Source organism: Zeugodacus cucurbitae, chromosome 3, assembly GCF_028554725.1.
Source record: "Zeugodacus cucurbitae isolate PBARC_wt_2022May chromosome 3, idZeuCucr1.2, whole genome shotgun sequence".
Lineage (NCBI taxonomy): Eukaryota > Metazoa > Arthropoda > Insecta > Diptera > Tephritidae > Zeugodacus > Zeugodacus cucurbitae.
This window is the reverse complement of record NC_071668.1, coordinates 12507598-12529117: the sequence shown is the minus strand read 5'-3', so window position 1 is coordinate 12529117 and position 21520 is coordinate 12507598. Positions and strand designations below refer to the sequence as shown.

Below are 21520 nucleotides of genomic sequence, written 5' to 3'. Positions count from 1 at the left end.
GGTCGTCACACAATTGTCACAATAAGCGAACAGCTGTTTTGTTTTGTTAGCGGCGCGAAGCTCGTGTGGGAAAAATATTTTCCGATATTCCGTTATTTAGGTGAAATATTTTATAGTTTTTGTAAATATAGTGTGCTTGCAATTTGTGTTGTGTGACAATTTTTTAAATATAATTATATAAATATAATAATTTCAAATAAAAGAAATACATAAAACGAACAACTATGTCACAGCTACTCCGACAAGGTAAGTCATTTGTGATTATACAACAAGATTGCCAATTGGTAATTGGATTTCATTCTATAGTTACACTACTCTCCTGCCGTGCACCTATTCAACAATCACAACGTTTCCGTGGTAAAATTAATATACAACGTCCACGTGCACCCCACTACGAACGTGCCAAGGTGCTAGCTGCCGCACAATATTTGCCGGCTGAAGTGGAAGAACCCAAAAAGAAAAGTGCATGTTTCCAACGTCGACAACGCGATGCAGATATAGAGAATCCTTATATTGCGGTTATTGCGCGTGAAGTAAGTAATTGGTTGGAACATTCGCATATGGTTGGCTTCTATCACCTGAACTCAATCAAAGATGATGAACTCTTCAGCGTACGCGTACAATTGCATAAACAAAATATGCATTTAAAATCGTATGGCAAGAAGATTGTACAAAAAGCTGTGGAAGGCACACGTTTCGAAGCTATTTTGCCACTATTCGAAAGCAATAATTGTGTGGTTTTCTCTACGCAACAGCAGGTGCCACAACTTTTACGCATCACCCGACGTGTTCCACAAATGTTATTGTTGGCGGGTATTGTGGACGAACGTTTACTAAGTCGTAATGAGTTTATGGAATATGCAAAATTACCGGGACTACAGGCAGCACAAGGCCAATTAGTGCAAACTCTTAATATGGCAGCGGGCAATGTAGTTCAACAATTGGAAACTCATCAAAAGAACTTTGTGAATGTGCTTGATGTATACGCGAAGGGTGAGACGAACGAAAGTGTGCCAGCCAAAGAGGCAAACGAAGAGGAGAAGGCGTAAAGTGTATTCACATTTTTAGTGCCTCAATATTAAATTAAAAAAAAAAAAATTAAATATAATTTAAAACAAAACTTGTTCTTTTAAAAATAATTTAATAACAAAGTGTTTATGTGTGAAAGAAGTGTGTGTGTTCCTTGAGAGCTTTAAATACGTGTGTAACTGCATAATTTTGGATGGAGCAACTACATTTATCTACAATCATAGCTGCACTGGATATTATCATTATTATTAGGTAATAGGCTTTTCATTTCATTATATATCATTGCAATTCATATATTTATTATTTTTAAAATGTTTTTCTTTTAATTATATTTTATAATTTTTATTAAATTTTATAATTTATTATTTTTTAATTTTTTTTTTTAATTTAATTTAATTTAAAACTATTTTAACATATTTTACACTCTTTATTAAATTTTATAATTATTTCTTTTCATAATTAACAATTATTACATTCATTTTAAGCATTTTAATCTACATATATATATTTTATTACACATGTTTATTAATTTTACCATATTTTCTTATGCATGAATAATTTATTTTTTATGGCGTGGGTTTCCTAAAAAATTAGTACTTTTCTTGCTGAATAACACTTCAAAAAAATTCTTTCATTGATTTCCTCCATACTTACCATAATTATTTAAATTTTAAATTAACTCTTTTGAAAAAAAAAAATATTATTTTTAATTGCATTTATTCATTCGCTCATTTCACTCATTTCTTTGTCTTTTAAACACATTAATGTTGTCAGGAATATTATTCTCTAATTTTGCTTAGTCTTTTGCACCCATTATTTACACTGGAATGCTGTAAATGTTCAAGTTTATTAAGGAGTATACAGTTATTTGCTAGGAACTAATTGCATTGACAGTCTGTAGGCTCACACCATTGTGATTACAATCCATAATACGTTGTCGACAATTAAATGCCATATTTGCCAACGCTTCGGCGGCATCTAATTCTAATTGTGTTGGGCAGGTGTGCAAGGATGGACGTCTTGTGAGGCCATTTGAGTTGACTGGTACAATGGTGATGCGGCGTAGTTGTTTTATGCGTTGTTTCTGTTCCATTTTGCCGCTATAAAAGGATAAAAATGAACCTTATAAACAACTTTAATGCTGGAATTTTGAGTAACTCACGTTTTGCCATTCCACTCGATGAAGTAGTTGTTTTTGTCTGGTGTAAAGCGAGCGGCGCTCTCCAACCACTTGGATAGCGCTTTATTATCGCCATTGCAAACACCATCACCGTCATCACCACTATGCACAGTCGCTTCGATATCGTTTTGCTTGTTGTGGAATTCAGCAGTGTCAGTGTGTGCATTCGATTGTGGCGTCACTGAAGTTGTATGTGTTCCATTTGTATCGCGCAGATACTTCTCCATCATTTTCTGTTTGTACTTTGCTGTATGGGTGCTTGAGTTAGGTTTTGTTACCATCTGGGGTTGTTGTTGTATTGTTATTGTACTACCATAAAATTCAGTGTTGCCTTGCGGTTTATGCGTATTCTCAATGGCAGTAGTTTTTACATTTCGTATTTTGTATGGTTGATTTTTCACAAAGCAGCTCAGTTTGTGCTTTCTCTGCACAAAACTATTGTAGCTGCAACCGCCTGTTGAGCTTGTAGTACCTTCGGTGCCACTGGAAATACCATCTTCACGTGATTCATATTCATCGTCATCACTGTGCTTGCCCTCGTCTTCATCGCGTTCCAGTTCTTCCTCCTCCCAAATGCTATCTTCTGAAGAAATGCTAAATTGCTCCACATTGCCACGTGCATTGGTGTTGTAATGCTTAATGAGATGACCCCAAGACTTTTTATTGCGTTCCAGCTCGGAGTTCTTTAATTTTCGTCGCCAATTGGCAAACCAATTGCAGATTTGTGTGTATGTGAGGCCGGTCTCAATAGCCAAGCGTTTCTTTTCATCACGACTTGGATAGGGATTTTCGCGCCGGCGCACAAGCCAATCCTTGAGCATGCGCTTGATCTCGGGCGTAAATAGACGCTTAACAAGGCGCGGTTGATGGAGGTCATCCTCTGGCGGCCAAGCGCGTCTAAAAGGAGAAAATATTTTATTAAAATTTTTTAAGTAAAAAGTATTTCATATAAAAATTTGTAAATAAGCAAACAGTTTTTAACGCCTTAAAGTATGCAACACATGCTCGGAAACTTACGGTTTTAACACACATATTAGTTTGCGCTAGTTCACAGCAGTCAGTCGCAAATATAACACACATGTAACCTTAAAAACATAACAATCGCGTTTAAACGCCTTTAAGTATGCAGTGAAATATACTTAAAATACAAGAAATATAAAATTTGTGTTAATTAGCAGTGTACTATTATAACAATAAAGCACAGGTGTTAGCATTTGGCAACAAGTTGTAATAAATCAGTACATTTAGTAAGCGTTCAAAACAATATTGAGCAGCCCTGTCATGTGTACTCACACACAGACGCACCTGCTATGTCGTCGATTACGTTGCGGACGGCCCGTCATAAATTTCTCCATTTCGAAAATTGAATGCAACTGACCGTTTCACTATTTTTAGAGTATAGAAAGAGATTGGAAGCTTTTATTTAGTATATAGTATATTATGTATATTTGTATATATGTAAATATATCTCCAAGTTTTTATATTTTTTTTTTTTGTTCTTGTGTGTATTTGCAGAATTTATGCGATTTCTTGTGTATAAAATCTTAAAAATTCCCAAATATTTTCAAAACTATTCACACACAATATTTATAAGTACCTTCGTGTATATATATATTTATATGTACTATTGCTTGTATCTTCTATTTGTTGTATCATATGCTCAATTTAGGCAAAGTAGCTACGTAAAGCATTCTTAACAAATGAGTTGTCGTCACTATTTCTGGGGATATGGTACCCTGTGTACACAATTTTTGTGAAAAAATTATAAAATTTTGTATGAAAAATATTAGTTTGGCAAATTTAAAAAAAATATTTACATGAAGATTTTCAGTAATTTATAACACTTTTGATTTCTGCACACAATTTCATTGCTCGAAAAGCTTTTTTTCATTCAATGTTTTCATTTTCTTCAGCTTTAATAATCATAAAATGTGTGCATAATTATACTTATATACTTATACATATGTACTCGGCTATTTATACAGCAAATATTCACTTTCAAAATATTGCGTGGGTGCTTAGGCATTTACCAAGTTTTCATTGTATTATATTTGAATTTTTTTTTTGTTGTCACACACCCGAAATGAGTTTTCATGTTTTTCACACAATGACGAATGGTGTTAAGTAAAGAACGCAAGCAAGCAAGCAAGGAAAATCACAAATAAATTAACACTAAGTGTTTTTACTCTCTACGCGAGTGCTTGCAGTATTTGGTGTGTTGAAAACCACCTTTTGATTTTTCAAAGTATCTCACAGTTAATACTATATTTACTCGCGGAGAAAAGTCACACAGTTCTACAGATCTATTTACATTTATATGCAAATATCTTTGTATGTATGTGTGTATATCTTCATAGACCTTGGATATTAGGTTCATGTGTATATAACGTACATATGTACAATAAATGTATATAGATTTTTTTAGATATTGTTTTTGTAATTTTTTTAAATATATTTTTTTTTTAATTTTTTTAATATTTTTTAATGTTTTTTTTAATATTTTTTTTTAAATATATATTTTTTTTAATTATTTTTTTATTTTTTTGTATTTTTATTGAATTATCTTCAAAAATTTATACTAAGCTCATTTTAATACATGCTGTCTGTATATATTTTTCATATTTCACGCACTGAAGTAACAGTTTATTGTCTTTAGAATATTATATTCTAATTTTTTTTTATTGTACAAGCTTAAATACTAACGCAAGAAGCACCACTGACAAGTATATAACAAAAATATTTTCGATGATTAACTTCCTCATTGGCACCATAAATTAAATGAAACTGTTTACTGAAGGTAGTGCGTTGTCGAAAACAGCCTTCATGTTTTCATGTTTTTTTATGCCACATATATAAATTTTCGTTAAAGTTGTGTGAATTATATAATATATTCGTGTTGACAACAATTCTTTTATTTAATTAATATGCAATTAAAACACAATTACATTTCAAAAAAATTCCAGCGTCGTATTTACTACATGTAACTACATAAATATTACATAATTTTCTAAATCTTTTAAACAAAATTTTGAAAAACATATTTTTTAAGTATCCAGTTATTTTAAAAATACTTTCGTATGCGCATATTTATTTCAAAAATCACAATCGTTTTTACATTCCTTGATTTCAGCATGAAATCATATTTTATTTGATTTTTTATTAACAATTTTCTATTTAAAAAAAAACACCCACCTTATTGCAAGAAAGTTTATACAGTGTTTATTTATTTAGTTTTTCACCAGCGTTTCGCTTGAACAACAGGCGCAGACTATTTGCTATTGATTTGCCTCGACACTCGCTGACCATTGGGGAAATGTGTGTGTCGATTGTCTTCATCTTATTTTCCTGACTTTGATTTGGATTCGGTAGGAGAGACACAATCTTTTGTACAATTAATAGATCGTCGAGATTTGAGTATTAGCTTCTTTTGGTTTTGTTTTTGTTTCTGTTTTGGACTCTGTGAGCGTAGATCTTTAGGCGCCGTAAGTTTATTTTTACCTATGCACCCTACATGTAGCTTTGTATTTGAAGTTTTTTAAAAGATATATGATGATCATTGTTGTTGCTGTTTTTGTTGTATTGACTGAAAATATTTCTGAAGTAATTTTTGAGCTCGTTGTCGAATCGATGGTTCTTGGTCGGATAAAAATTCGAGTCTGTTTCGTTGAATGATAGATCTTTAAATAAAATATACAACTTTTCTGAAATATTTTGTTTAAAATTATTTAAAATAAATTATTTTCCTTTATTCGTAAATTTCATTAATTTTTGTCCATAGATTTACTTAGTTCTTGAAAACCTAAAATTTCCATTCAAATATGGGATTCTTCTTCTTATCCTATACCCGTCGTAGCATACCTCACTCACTAATCGCTTAAGCACTTTCACACACTCTCTCTCTCGCTGTTTTTGTTGTGACATTTACTGTTGTAGCTGCGCTAAGAAACACTATTTATTTACACTATAATTAAATAGATATTGAAGGCATTTATTCTGACTGAGCAATAAAAATAACCTTAGCACTAATTAAAAATAGAGCGGCATCTCACATGTAGTATTTTTGTTGTACTGATGTTTTCAAAAATACCATACAGTATAAATGTGTGTGTATGGTACAGTGCTTGGCATAAATATAAATTGGCTTGTATTTTCTATTTAATTTTTTCTGAGATGGAAACAGTTCCGCTGAAATGGATATTTAACTATTTACCCCTTTTTCCTTATTATTCCTTTTCCTTGAGCTCAGTAAGACTCTTTATCCTAGTAATGGGTGTGCTAACTAAATTTCTATTGTCGTAGCTTTCTGGCTGGACGACTGTCTGTTTGACTGTCCCGCTTTTGTCTTCAGCTATCCAGAAAAAATTCTTACGAGATGTGTTCAAAAAATACCGCGAAGTTTTGTTTCTTGAAAAAAATATTTATTCATTCATCTACATTAATGTTGTCGTCTTCAAAATAATATACATTCAATATAATGCACTTAATCCAGCGGCGCTTATTCCAATTGTCGAAACACTGAACTCCTTTATTTGGCATTGCCTTCGGCTCTTTCGGCGATTTATTCCTTAAATTTAAAACGAAGGCTCATTAACGTTCTCTTTATTTATGAAAATAGGAAAAAGTCACACTGTGCCATATCTGGCGAATATGGCGGCTAGAGCATCGTTACAGTAATACAGTAAATTTTGACAATTGGAAAATTCCCGTTATTTTTTGAACACACCTCGTATTATTCGAATTTGTCGACTTAGCACCAAAGGCTTGATTGCAATTGTCTAATTGGGATCACCCGTTCTGAGAATTGTCGGTATAACATAATATTAAATAATCTTATAAAATTGATTGTCCTCATTTTTTTGTCTCCCACTGTCTTCTATATAATTTATTTTTATAAATGTGCACATAGCGTACAAAATTCACACTTGATTCGCTTAAGACACTATTTTAGCTCTCTAATTTTCATTCATTAAATTTATTTAGTTCTAATGATGCAATTTATTTAGAAATCAAATAATTAATTTAATTAATCGTTTTCTAAGTGCACTAAGTACACATTTAACATGAAGGAAAACATGATTATCGTGTCATCTAAAATATCATTTACATATTATATACATATGTAAGCATTTGATTATCGTTGTTTTTTATTTAAAAAAAATGTAAACGCGATGGATTCTGCGCACTAGTGTGGAAAAGTCATGTTTTCTCTCAGTAATTCTATTTTATTGTAAATATTTTTGATATAATGAGCGATTCTTTGTTAGTGTTGCTTGGTGGAATATATTCTTATATATCGAGGTTAAATATTTTTTTTGTATATAATGATGTTGGAGAAGTTAGTTGAACATGAACAAGACAAAGCTCATATATTATGAAATATTTATAAAAAAAAGACCTGACAAAGGTGTGCAAGAAGAAAACCTGTGGAGAGATAAACAAATTGATGTTAACCCTAAAAACAGCGCGAAATGTATACATAAATCGATATAGGATACTTACTGAGGGTCTTTGGAAGTTGCCTGACACCATGCCACGTATCAGGCTTATTAAAAAAATAAATTTCTTTAAAATTATTGTTGTCGCCTTTGAAATAGTCCTTAATCATCGAAACACTTCTGAAACTCGATTTCTGGGATAACATTTTGATCATTCTACCCGGCAGGCTTTAAAATTTTGAGGTCTTTAGAGTATTCACTAAGTCATTATGTGGATTTATGGATGTTTTCGTTCAGAACAAACTTGAAAGATTTCGAGACTTGTTTGGCCTGTACGGGATCTAACAACCTACTTAGAATGGTTGCTTCATCCGACGCAGCTTTCGTAATTAAGGCACAATTGTTTTTTTTTACATTAAATTTCTAAATATTCGATGGTTGAAATTTTCGCCAAAATTTTATATTAAATTTAATAAAAATCCAATAAGAAAAAATAACGTATTTTTCAACGTAGCAGTTTGACTAACATTGCATTGCTCTTAAAACTGTTGCGACAAAATTGTGAAGACTCTTTGAAATGTAAATAAATTAATTAAAATTACGGAAGCCATAGAATTTTGTTACCAAATTATTTTATATATTTTTCGAATTCTAAGAACGTTTAGCTAAATATTTGTTAGCAGTTAGACCAATCTAACAATTTTCGCTCGCATAATTTCAAACAAATCAAAAAATTAACAGACTGACTCAGCTGACAGAGTGCACCAATAATAAATTCGCAATACAGCAGTGTCTCTACACAGCAGCACCAGTGCTACCAACCAACCAACCATTCGGGAACAATTTTTCATTATAAATTCCCGATACTTTTTACAGAATCTACTTCAACCGTAACAGGTACACAGACGCAGCAGCAATTAGCCGCTCGTCGTATAACACCAAACTTGACAGCCAATCCGATTGGTGAAAAGACATGAGCGAGCATTTAACACAGCGCCAAACACACACAGATACACACGCATACTTGTATTTGTATGTGTATAGGTGTTGTTTTCACCACTTGGTAGTGTGCTGAGCGATAATCACTGTGACTTTGAACAAACACAGCTGACGACGAACAAACAACTTTACTTAAATGGAGTGACTCTCGGCTTCGCCAACGTTAAAGCACTCAGGCCATCTACTTATGTACTTATTTATAACACATACAAACCAACCAAACAACCAAGCGACCTAGTAAACGGTCACCAAGTGCGGCATCGACATAATGGAGCAACCAACCACCACCGGTTGGCCAAACGCGTTGGTGATATTCGTCGCTGACTCGTTTGCTCGCTCGATGCCAACCAAACTCGAACGCGTTTGCAGTACTTGCAATGTTGCCGAGTTTATACGTACTAGGCGCTCAACAAAAACCGCAAGTAATTGTTGCGAGAAAATTGGCAACTTTCCGTTGCAGCTGTTAAAATATACTCGACGAACGACCGGTGTATAAAATCTAATTTGACAGTGTGTGTGATGTGATTTTGCTGTTTGTTTTTGTGTGGAATTAGGGTTGCCGCTTGCGCTTAATTACGTTTGATGAGGTGGTATTTTTTGGTCACTGGAGATATTTTCTATTCATGTGGAAAATGGTTTGGGACTAATGATAGAATTTTTAATAGATTTTACCTCGACGAATTTTTAATTATTTTATTGGGTGGTGAAACCCATCATCCAATCATCCAGTAAACTTGGAAATTTTGTATATTTTTGCCAATTTTTTTATATTTCTCGTTAATCGACTTCATTTCTTGAAGAAAATAATTTCGATTTAATAAATTTAGGTCATAACTTCCGACAGTTTTTCTAAATTTGATAACCTTCCTTGTTGTGAGGTTCTAAAATCCGATATCCGATAATTCGCAAATTGAAATTAGAAATGGGAACCGATAAAAAGTGAAAAAATCTTTTCCTATAAATTGGAAAAAATTTTGAAACCCATTTTCGAACTTATATCCAAAATTTCGTACATTTTGCTATAATTTTTGTTTGAGTTCGACTTAAATCGAAAGTTACCCTGGAAATAGAATAAAAATGCCACATTTATCAAATAAAGATATAGATATATTTTCCTACAGGGTTAATATTTTCTTAATTTTTAGTACAGAACCTGAACGGTAAAAAGCACATACATATATAAGTTTGTATAGTTCTTATATATTCCTTTGTTTGTAGAAGCATTGCTCTACCCCTGTTTTTATGCCACGCCACAAATAGGTCTAATCTACCTTAAATAAAATAAAATTTCCAGTTCATTCCACCTCCATACGTGCAAACAAACATATGTACATACACACAAACATCTCGAACATACGCGCGCGCCCAAAGTGCGTTTCGACTTGGCAAAAGTGAAAACCTTCACCGGCTTAAGGTGCGCTCGCTACAACAACATCAACGCCAAAGCGACAACGTAATGAGTGCGCGCGTCTTCAGTCTACAGTTCAGTCACTTGTGGGGGTCACTTACCTTTCTACCTACTTTTACATTTTCGATGGGTTCAACAACCGACGAAACTACCAAAAATCACTGTCGTACATTGAACTCGGCACCAACACAACGTCGCCGCTTACACGCATAGCGTATTCAATGCCGCGCGGTGTATACACGCGCAGCGCGCAAAACAAAAGTGAAACAAATTTCTGACCGTCTTACTAGGCGCAGAGAAACGCAGCGGCAGCGTGTATACGCGCCAACTTCGCTCAACATAGTACAGCGCGCGCCTTCATCGCTTGTGGTTGATTGAGTTCGCTAGGTGGCGCGGCGCGTACATTTAACGGAGCGTCGTTATAGGTGTGAGTGAACGCGGCAGGTAGGCGCTACAATTTGCCGATACGTTTCGCCGCCAAGACAAGGCGTGTGAGTGAGATGGTTCTACTGCCGCTGATGTTCTTTTTATAATGGCAGGTTTTTGTGCTCAAGCGCTAAACTTTTTGGCGGTAAAACGAGTTTCGATAATTGTGCGGTGGTCGTTCGCTTGCTTGGCTTTCGTGCGCTGCTGTTAGCTGATGTTGAGCTCGCGCTGAACGCGCCAGCGCCAACAAAAAAGCGCTTCGCCGCAAACCTTGAATCGAATTGAAACCGAGCGCGGTATGGCTGGCGGCGCGACCAACGAAACTCGAACAAGCTTTCGAGTATCGACACATGTGGCTATGGAAATAATGGCGCGTTCAACCCAAAGTTTGAGAATGTATCTATCTCGTGCTTTATATGTGTGTATGCGGTTCTAATGATTGTTCTAATATAAATATACGGCGTGTGTTTGTGCTTAAGTTTTGCTGTACACTATACACTGACTACGCGTTCGCGCTTTGCCGGCGTTATACACACATTTCAAATGCGACATTGTACAAAGCTTATCGGGTTTCCGCTCCGCTACTAAGATTAAGAGTTTGCCGCTGTTCTTCGCGCGACGCTCAATGCCATTCGTATGACCGCCAAAGAACAAGGTCATGCCATTGACCTAACCGCATGCGACATTGAGCACAAGGTGAAAACCTTGAAGCGCCAAGGTTATGCCCTACTTTCGAAGGACAACAATCTGGAGCGAACACGTATCAAGGCGAAAAGTGTATCCAAGGTTGACCTTCAACGCGCGCGCTTTCCGTTCGTCGCTGAGCAAAAATTTCGCGCAAAGTACATAGCGCGGCAGCAATGAGTAGTCCCTTTCTGTTATCGGGACTACTTGCAATGCATACTTTAACAAAAGCGATATCGTTTTGAAAAGCGCGCGCTCGCTGGATTAACGCTTTCATTCGCGCGCGCTATTGTCGCCGTCATACGTCCGTCTTCACGTTGTATACCAAACGCGTAAAGTCGCAAGCCGCACCCATTTCCGTCATTTGACACACACACAATGCGGCTGTAAGCGCGTGCACTGGCCGCTGCGCTTTCGTGCTACTTTCCGTTTTCATAGCATAGCAAACGCCAAACGACGTAATGTCGCTATGATTGTCGCTGTCGTTTGCCGTGTCGTTTGCACATGACGTTGGCTGCACAGCGTTACCGATATTTTCAACAGGCGCGCAGCAATGCGTGAGGCAGTGTTCAAACACTCGTTACGGCAAATTTTAGTGGCGCGCATTTCCTACTTTTTCAATTATATGGCACAGTGGGTTAGTGTTGTGAATTGATTACACAAATTTAATTTAAAAACTGTGTAGTGTAAATTTCGGCATAAATACTGCTTTGGTGGGTGTTAGGAAGATAAATGAGCTACTTGTTTATTTATACTCCATATTATTAGAGAGTTAGAAATTATGACCCCAAAATAAAAAGCACAATTATCTAACAATGACATTCCTAGGTTTCAGTAGTTTCAATAAAAATACGAAAACTAGCATTTTTAAAAGAAAAATTGGAAATGTAGATTGTCGAAAAAATTCAATAAACCCAGGGACGTGATTCGTTCTATTCTAGATCTCATATATGTTTGTAATATTGCATTAATATTGATTGCGTCATCTATTATGGGGATTTTTCTTTTTTTATCAAATATTTTGTGCATAGCTATTGCCTAAATGTGAAGGTATGAACATCGGTTCTTAGAAAATATTTTTTTTTAATTTCTATTTATTTTTTATTCTTCATAAAATTAAATTTTTTATTTTTTTGTAATTGTTTTGTAATTTTGTTTTTAGTTTTTTTTTTATTTTTTTATTTTTATATTTTTTATAATTTAATTTTTTTTATATAAAATATTTTTTATAAAATTAAATTAAAATTATTTCTTTGAACTTTTTTTTAATTTCTATGTATTTTTTATTTTTTTTTTGTAATTGTTTTGTAATTTTGTTTTTGGTTTTTTTTTTATTTTTTTTTATTTTTATGTTTTTTTAATTTTTTATAATTTTATTTTTTTTTTATATAAAATATTTTTTATATAATTAAATTAAAATTATTTCTAAGAATTTTTTTTTTAAATGTTTAGGTTCTTATAAAAAATAGTTTTATATACATCGGTTCTTAGAAAATATTTTTTTAAATTTCTATTTATTTTTTATTCTTTATAAAATTACATTTTTTATTTTTTTTTTTATAATTTTGTTTTTAGTTTTTTTTTACTTTTATGTTTTTTTAATTTTTTATAATTTAATTTTTTTATATAAAATATTTTTTATAAAATTAAATTAAAATTATTTCTTTGAATTTTTTTAATTTCTATTTTTTTTTATAATTATTTTATTAATCGTTTATATATTTATTTTATTTTTTATTATTTTATTTTATTTATTTTTCTTTATTTTTTATAATTCTTTTATTTATTTTTTGTATACAAATATTTAAAACATTTTTTCACTATTATTGAACACTGTGTTCTGGTGTTGATTATCGCGCAAAATCCAAACACACTTCTTTAGATACATACTGCATACACTTGAGCATAAATATATATTTCTGCTTGTTTGTGTGTATATTCATAAATTCACTTTTATTGTATTGTTGTGTACGTGACGCACATGTATCTACGTAAATGAACCTTTTTGTCGAAGCCAGCGACTTCTTATGCGGCTGCACGCCTAACCTCAGCCAACAGCACATTTCCTACTCGACGCGCAGTTAATACGAGCAACGTGCTCGTTCGCTCGATCGATTTTCATGTAACACAAACAACTATTATACAAACAGCTGACTAAGTGACTGCCTGACTACTAACTAACCGACGACGACGACGACGACGACTGTTTAGGTGGTTGATTGCTTGTTTGTCGGTTGGTTGGTTTGTTCACTGACTGGCTGGCTGGCTGGCTGTTAAGCGAAAGTATATCAAAAGGGGGTAAACATGAAAAAGTGAAAAAATCGATGCGACGCGGCGTCTGCGTTTGGAATGGGCATGGTCGTTCGGTCTGTCGGTCGTTATTCGCATTGTTGTTTCGAAGTGAAGACTACGCACGGGCGCTAGTGCGGGCTGGGCATGTCGGCTAGCTGGCTGACTGGGTCGATAGTGTCGACGAGTACGAGACGAGCTGTGTACGTGCGCGCCTGTATTAACTGGCAGTGTTGTGTGACCGTGTTACCGTGGTTGGCTGTTGCTCGACGTCGACGACTGCATTCGCCTTCAAATGGCAACGGCGCGCTGTTGTTGTGCCCCCGTTGCTGGTTGGTGCTGTTGCTCAAATAGCAGTCGCAGCACTTTATTGGTCGTTGCCGTGCGAGAATAGCAGAAATGAATTTCGAAAATTTCGTGTTGGTCGAATCGTACATCCCGAATAATAGGCGCACAGCAACGGCCGAAAGTGTTTGCATTGTTACAGTTGGATGAATGTTCTTATTGGCTGTCAGTGCCAGTGTTGCAGTTCGCTGGTGGCTGGCTGGCTTGCTCGCTGGCTGTTTACGTTTACCGCTGTTGTAGAGCTGCTGACTTTTGGGTTTCGGTGTTCCTGTTTTCTGCTTCTGTTTTGCTTTTGCTGCGCACTGTTGTTGTACACGTATTGTTGTGCTATCACTGCGCTGTCGGTGTGTTTGCGTGTGTGTGTGTGTGGCTGCTATCGTGATAGCGCCTGCTGGTTCGCAGCCATTCTTTGCTTTATTGTTGTGCCTTTTTAGTGTTGAGTGTTGTGGTAGTATTGTAGTACAATTGTGGCGTCAGTTGCTGTGTGTTTGGTTGGCTGTTCCCGGGGTTTTCCTCCTATTGTTATTTGCCGCTTTAAATTGAAAACGACAATGGCAGCTCAGTTGACACACCATCCTCACACCCAACAATGTCAGCGGCATCATACTTTTGCCTTCGTCCCGTTTTGATTGCCGGTAAGAGTCAACAATCAACTATCGATTATAGCGCCGTTTTATGCAGGGCAATGCGAATTATGTTTGTTTGTGGGTAAAGGTATTTGTTGGTGTGTGCATTTGTGCGCTTAGTATTTTGTTGGTTGGCTGCTGATGCGGTTGGCTATCAGCTGGGAGGAATATTATTGACCAACCAAAAATCGTTCGACTGGGCACTTAAGTGGCTTGGCTACTTCAAATTATGAATTGTTGTACTGTAATTGATGTACTGAGCATTTATATTTATTATATTGACAAGTGTGCGTATTTATTTAACATTAGCTATGCTAATATGTACTGAGAATTTCATGAACTCTACAAGCTACAGCTACGATTGTTTAATTAAAGCGTCTTCTAACTAGTTAAACTCGATTGAGGACATTTTATGAAGTATATTTAGTGCAGTGCGTCCTTGGTAAAATCAACACTGCAAACGTAATATCTCGTTTAAAGCAGCACAGCAAATTTTCCAGTGTTTCTAGTAATTGCAACTTTAAAAAATATTTGTCGTCTTGTATTGGACTGGACAATCTTAAATCTACTTCCGGAACATTAAATCAATCTGTCTAACTGTCGGTACTTACTGTGGTTTTGTTCTGAATATTTCCGCTTTCATTAAACGCATTCCCAAGCTGATTTAAGTATTTATAAATGGATCCGAAGACAATGAAAGCAAAAACTATGCGTAGTTCATAAAAAATTCTAAATAAAAGCATAATCTGAAGGTTTTCGAATTCAAAAATTCAAAATTTTCGGAAAACGACATAATTAATTGATCCATTTTTAATTAAGAACAAAAACTCGGTGAGGAAATTCGCCAGTTTAGAAGTCGAAGAAATCGAAAGCGAAGTTAAAAGAGTATAGACCAGTCTTTCACTGCAAATATATAATTATTTTGGCATTTGCTTTAAGGTTGGGGTACTTAGTTGTTTTGGGTGCGCACTATCAATCGGTTGAATCTTTGTACTGCGACCTATGGTCTATTATATCCTCATGACATCTACATCGACTCCATAGGTTCCAGTACTCTGATGAACTCAAGAATGTTGCCAGAAGTAAGGGAGTGGTTGCGCTTCTCGCTTGGATTATTAAGCTACAAGATTCTGCTGAGGTGGGGTTCACATTCTAACAAAAGGTGTAGGTGAGTTTCATCATCCATGTCAGGGAAGCGGTAGTTTTCCGATGAGATTGTGCAGGTATTTCCTGAGTTTACTATCAGAGCCTGTATAAAGTCAGAGATCAGAGTGGAAGATTTATTAGTTTGTTCCTTGGGAGGTTTATTAAAAACTGGAACCCACTATTCGTCGCGAGCGCATTTCTCTGTATGTCTTTTCTTCCACCCTGAAAATCTGGGTGGGGTCCTACCCGTAAAAAGGGTTCTGGTCTCCGCATTTTTGTTGCCAATGTCGATCGGGCTAGTGCGTCTTTAATTTTCTACCATTATTTAGAAAAATTATAGGGATACATTTATCATTTTTGAGTTCTTAAAAAACCTCCGATTCATATATTTTTGACTACACTTATTTCTAATCAAAACTATAATACCTGTCCATATTTTTCATCCCTCATAAATATGCAAAAGGCAACACTGTAACATGTCAATCATACATACATATTTACAAATATTAATATGCAAGCCAAGCTAATCAATAGCAATAGTATGCATAATTGAAAATAAAAGTTGTCAAAGTAAACAAGTTTTTTCCGTTACAATCGCGTTCATAACGGAAATTAGCACAATAAACAGTGCAAAATGCATAACGTTTCTTTTAAGGGATTGCTAATGAGGGACTTTTTCATACACACTTATATCAACATCGACCGATTGAAATTATAAAACATATTGTTTGTGTTATTTTCAATATGCAATTAATTATTAATTATTTTTATTATTAAAATATAAACAATGAAATAGATTTTATTTCTGCATTTAATCCAATGGCACTCAACGGCCGCAACTGGTAGTAGTGAAAATTGCAACGTTTTGATTGGAGATTTAATCGTGCTTTTGCAATATGTTATGCCACTTGATATTGCCTCCCTGTCATCCCACAACACACTCCAACCGCTGTAGGTACTCAGTTGCGACATTCCATAAAGTAGCTGACCAACCGACCGAGCGACTACTTAGCATGGCGTTGGCTGTGCGTTGCTGTGGACTGGGAGGTGGATTCGGTCGTCGTGATTGCGATGAGCTTTTTTGCCACAGCAACATTATAGCAAGCTTGTATGTAACGAGTACCTACTGCTACAACTACTACCTATCCGTACTTACCTTCATACAATCCCGTTTATCGAGGGTGGAGTCCAAGCACCGATGATTGGCCTGCAAGCTCTGCTGCAATGTTATGCCATTGGTAGATGATTTTATAGGCATTTTGAGCCTATGAACGAAAACCGGAAATAAACGAGCAAGCGAATGAAATAATATATTTCGCTCATATCAACGTTTGTGTGTTTATTACATGCTTTAACTTCATCGTACACAAACATAAAGCATGCAATTAAATTGGATACATTTGACCAAATTCATGAGGAGTGAAGCAGTGATTATCCTGGACGTCGGATAGATAATCTTTATTAAGGTGAGTGATAGAATCATAAGCATATTTTACATTATGTATTTATTTATCATATTCGTATGTACATACAGTTATACTAGTGATAATAGAAATACTCACTCAGAAGTGAGAAAAAGTAGTTTTTACTCATAACATCCGCTTATACCTGAGGCGAAGGCACATTAGGAACCAGGTAAGGTCCATCTCCAATGATCGCGCCGAGATGGACCTTGCTGAGAGAAAATAGTTTGTAGGACCTTTTAGGCTCCAATTCGGTCGAAAATATAGTCTCAACTGCACTGGTGCTGTTTGTAAGTGGACCATGGATTGATACTCTCTCCCTTCCTATTCCGATGTTGATAGGGTACACCCTCTCGCAAGCTTGTATCCGCTTTGCAGTTGTCAATGATTCAGCGGTGACCGTGTACCCACACAAGTCGGATAGCAAAATAACTAGGAGCTATTGATAACAATATAAGACACTCCTTAACTAGCTTGAAGCGTACTGTCGTCGATTTCAATGCTAGTATTACCAATCTGCTTTCGGAGTGAATGCATATCTCTCAGAAGAAGGCCACACTAAGGAGCAGTGTGTCCACTGCTAACTTGATCGCAGTCACCTCTGCTTGAAAAACACTCCAGTGGACTGGTAGTCTAAAGACCTTCCGCCTGAGCTTCGATCCATCCGTGAAAAAGCTCATTGCACCTCTTTGCCACCGGCTTCTCCCTTCCCACATAGCCCTCTTAGATTAGAGAAGAAACCGCTGAGGGACGATTACGCGATGCAGTGGTTCAAGTAATCAGAGATGCCAGCGAACTGGCGGAGGATTTTGGAGTACCCCTGTTTGTGACGCTTCATGTACCCAGCGTCTCTGACTGAGCCTGATAGCGACGTTTGTCGCAATGCACCTGCTTATATTATATACAAGTGCGACGTGTAGGAAGGCATTTAGTGAAATTGTTGGTGTAGTCCTTAGTCCTATGTTGATTCCAATGAGATTCGCTCTTTGGACCAGCTCTAGTTGTTTAGTGTGATTTTTCCGAGTGCCCTCCACTAGACAACGCCCTAAAACATTATGGGCGTAATTATGGTCTCATAGAACCATTAAATCACTTTTGGTGAGAGGCCCCACCTTTTCCCCAATAGCTCCTCTAAAGCAGTACAGGTCGATAGCCTTTTTCAATTTCTCCTCAATGTTTGGAAGACAGCATCCTGATTGGACAAGCCCCAGGTATTCCACCGTGTCAACGGGTTGCAGAAGGAGCCTCCTAGTGAGGGGAAAGTGGGATTTGAGATTTTATACCTCCATGAGGATAAAACGAGTTCTGCTTTATTAGGGTTTATGGCTAAGTCACTTCTGCGCCCCAACAGGTTACCATATTTGAGACTCCTTGGGTCATCTCATAGACGGTCATTGGGAATTTCCATTTTACCATAAGGGTTACATTGTTAATCGACATCCCTGCTTTCCAAGTTCCTTCAGTAGGTCGTTTACTACCACGATCTAGAGCAAAGTGGAGAGAACACCACCGTTCGTGGTTCCCCTATTTACGGCCGAGGAGCACGTGCTCTACTCCACTCCGCAATGATAGTTCTATCGCTGATCAGACTGTAGATGAGAGGCTTGAGGATCGCTTTGACTCCAAAAGTCGAGTCTTACATTGTTAAAGGACCGCTCGATATCGAGGAAGATGCGTACTGCATAACCATCGAAAAGGAGGGCTTCCTCCATCCTACCGTTGCACTACCGAGTGAAAAGCGGTGTCTACTTTCCTGTTTTACAGTAGGCGTATTGAGCTTTTATAGCTTTTTTGTAGGGATTTTATTCCTTATGTACAGATTCATGAGCTTCTCCAGCGCTTTCAAAAGAAACGAAGAGAGGCTAATGGGCCTGAAATATTTGGCAGTGACATGAGAGCTTTTACCAGCTTTAAGGGTGAACACTGTCTAGCCAGCCTCCAAGGCTGGAAAAGCTCCCACGTTAGTGCCAAGGATTTCAGATCCATCAGCCTATCCTTATTTCTGTTGAAAACATTGGAGAGGCTAATGGACCTGTACATCAGAAGTAAAATTCCTAGGCGTAAGCTGTTAAGGGCACAGCAGGTCGGCTAACACTGCGCTTTTCGGTATCGGGGCATAAATTGAGGGAGCTCTTATGCACAAGAAATAAGCGGTTGGTACCTTTTTCGATATCGAGAAGGCCTCCAACAATGTAAGGCGGTAGACAGGGCTCGATAAATTTGCGATCGAATCGAACCTCAAGCACCTTACTACAGCCTTCCGTGCAATAGAATTGTCGTGGCGGAATGCGGTAGTGCACATGCACTCCGAAAGGTTAACAGGGCTACCGCTCACGGTGGCGTACTCTCCCTCTGCTCTGGATTTTAGTTGTCAACGATCTTTTAAAGGAGCTCTAGGAACAAGGCTGTCGAGTGCTAGGTGACGATGTAGCTCTCATGGTAAAAGGAAAATTCCCGGATACCGCGTATGAGTTCACTTAAGGGTACCAGAATGTGGTAGCCGGTTGGGCAGTGAGAAGGGGTAGGGCCGTCAACCCAAATAAAACCGAATTGGTTTTATTTACTAAGAAGGTATAAAATACCATCACCACCCTTCCTTCTTTGGGGGGCTCTCTGTTGCATCCTGCTGACAGGGTGAAGTATTTGGGGCTCATCCTAGACAGGAAGCTGTCTTGGAAGTCAAACATTGGGGGGACAGTGAGGAAGGCATCGGTTGTCCTATACTGTTGTAGGGGAGTCATTCGGAAGTGGTGGGCCTCTTACAAAAAGTGGTAAATTGGCCCTACGAAACCGTGGTTAAGCCAATACGGTTTTATGGCGTTTTTGGATGAGGGAGGGTGCTCGAAAAGACCCCACTAGCTAAAAAGCTAGAACGTCTTCAAAGAGCGCTTCTCATTAGCATCTGTGAAGCAATACGGCCTACGCCAATAATAACCCTGAATGCAGGGCTGCATATAGCGCCTGTGGGTATCGTTGGCAGCTGCATTGCAGCAAAAGCTGCTATTAGACTCAGAGAAGCCCGGGCCATGAAGGGTTCCAAGCTGGGAAATTCCGAAATTCTCTGCAACCTCGACGGCATCCCTGAAAACATCGACCAATGTGCCGCGGCGCCCAATCTCTGTGGTTCCTTCTCTGTTCACTTTCCCCGAGGGGTATGTGGTCAGGATGAAGCCGCTGGAGAAGAGGCGCAGCTAGCATTTTCACGGATAGATCGAAAAGTAGGGAGGGGAGTGTGTGGAAAGGTTGTAGGGAGAGTTTTTCGAAAAAAAATTTGGTTCAGGTTACCTGTGTCACTGTAGTGTCTTTCAAGCAGAGGTGTCTGCAATTAAGGTAGATGAACTGCTCCGAAAAGTAGCCTCCTGTAGGGAGGTGAGTATCCACTCCGATAGTAGAGCGGCAATCATGGCACCGAGCTCGCTGAATGCGTGCTCAGAGCTAGTTAAGGAGTGCCTTAGATCATTATCGATAGCGTCCAGCTATTTCACTATCGGACTCGTGTGGGTGCCAGGTCACAGCGGAATCGCTGGGAGCTGCACAGCGGGTGAGTAAGAAGGGGGGACCCGTCGTCCCTGGTAACGCGTCGGTGCTCCGTTGTTCTCCTGTGCTCTAGCCCTGGATCACTGGACCTTTTGCGAGCTTGATAACCGCTAAAACCTGCTCATTTTGTGGCAATAATGGGAGTACTCACCGGAAATTGCGGAATGGGTATCCCTGCCGAAAACTGCGGCTATACTCCAGGCGCACGATGCGAACTAGCTGCAATAGATGTTAATATAACAAAAGAAATTATTCTTACAGATATATGTATTTAACTGTGATTACCTGCTAATATGCTTGTACATTTGTCTATATACATTCGCTTACAACCATTTTAATCTGCTCTCCTTATATCTACAGGTCTCAATGCGCACACCGAAACTTCCTCCCTCTAACTTTCACCAGTTCCAGTCATCAGCTGTTTCCAAGCGGCCATTCTACAAATGTAAACAACCACACGATTCATAGTGCGCCACATACACACCAAATGTATAGCTACTAAACGATGCAGGTACACAATAATGAAATTAAATATGTGTATATGTATATATGTGCTTGTATAAACAAACAAAAAGTATCTACATCACCTAAACATGTCTTTCATATTCCATTTCAGCTACTAGCTTTCCTGCGCGCCCGCTTTTCCATACACAAATCGAAATTGTTGCATCGCGACAGGGCAACACGGCGACAATAACAACAAAAATGGCAGTGGATAAACAAAAGCATCAACAAGCAGCAGCCGCAAGCAACACCACACAGCACGCTCCATATCCAGAAGCCGAATGTGGAGGCAGGGTTGCCAATGCCATCCGGAAGAACTCGCCTGAATCCAGTAGTAGCAGCATTCGTATGGTCTACACAACAATAATATATTAAATTTAGCAATAATTGTTTTTTAAATTAATAAAAAATATATTATTAACCATTTATTACTGTAATTAATTTAAATA

At 37.2% G+C, this 21520-nt stretch overlaps 2 protein-coding genes across 11 annotated transcripts; one reads left to right on the top strand and one right to left on the bottom strand.

The window, feature by feature from the left end:
- The first annotated feature begins 57 nt into the window (after positions 1-57).
- LOC105216129 (39S ribosomal protein L10, mitochondrial) lies at positions 58-21055 on the top strand. Of its 3 annotated transcripts, none has more exons than XM_029042804.2 (4): positions 58-246; positions 307-1281; positions 16414-17033; positions 20928-21055. In XM_029042804.2, the coding sequence occupies exons 1-2, from the start codon at positions 225-227 to the stop codon at positions 1047-1049; spliced, it is 765 nt and encodes a 254-aa protein (XP_028898637.1). In that variant the 5' UTR covers positions 58-224; the 3' UTR covers positions 1050-1281; positions 16414-17033; positions 20928-21055. The 3 variants fall into 3 exon arrangements, with proteins under 3 accessions (XP_028898637.1, XP_054083463.1, XP_011188754.1); XM_054227488.1 differs by having other exon boundaries at positions 16364-17033; XM_011190452.3 differs by lacking the exon at positions 16414-17033.
- On the bottom strand, positions 1730-11803 carry LOC105216130 (iroquois-class homeodomain protein irx-5). Of its 8 annotated transcripts, none has more exons than XM_054227479.1 (4): positions 10153-11803; positions 3503-3594; positions 2192-3106; positions 1730-2129 (listed from the first exon to the last, which is right to left on the bottom strand). In XM_054227479.1, the coding sequence occupies exons 2-4, from the start codon at positions 3562-3564 to the stop codon at positions 1901-1903; spliced, it is 1206 nt and encodes a 401-aa protein (XP_054083454.1). In that variant the 5' UTR covers positions 3565-3594; positions 10153-11803; the 3' UTR covers positions 1730-1900. The 8 variants fall into 8 exon arrangements, with proteins under 8 accessions (XP_054083454.1, XP_054083456.1, XP_011188756.1 ...); XM_054227481.1 differs by having other exon boundaries at positions 3515-3594; positions 10153-11800; XM_011190454.3 differs by lacking the exon at positions 10153-11803 and adding an exon at positions 5402-8139.
- Positions 21056-21520: the final 465 nt, after the last annotated feature.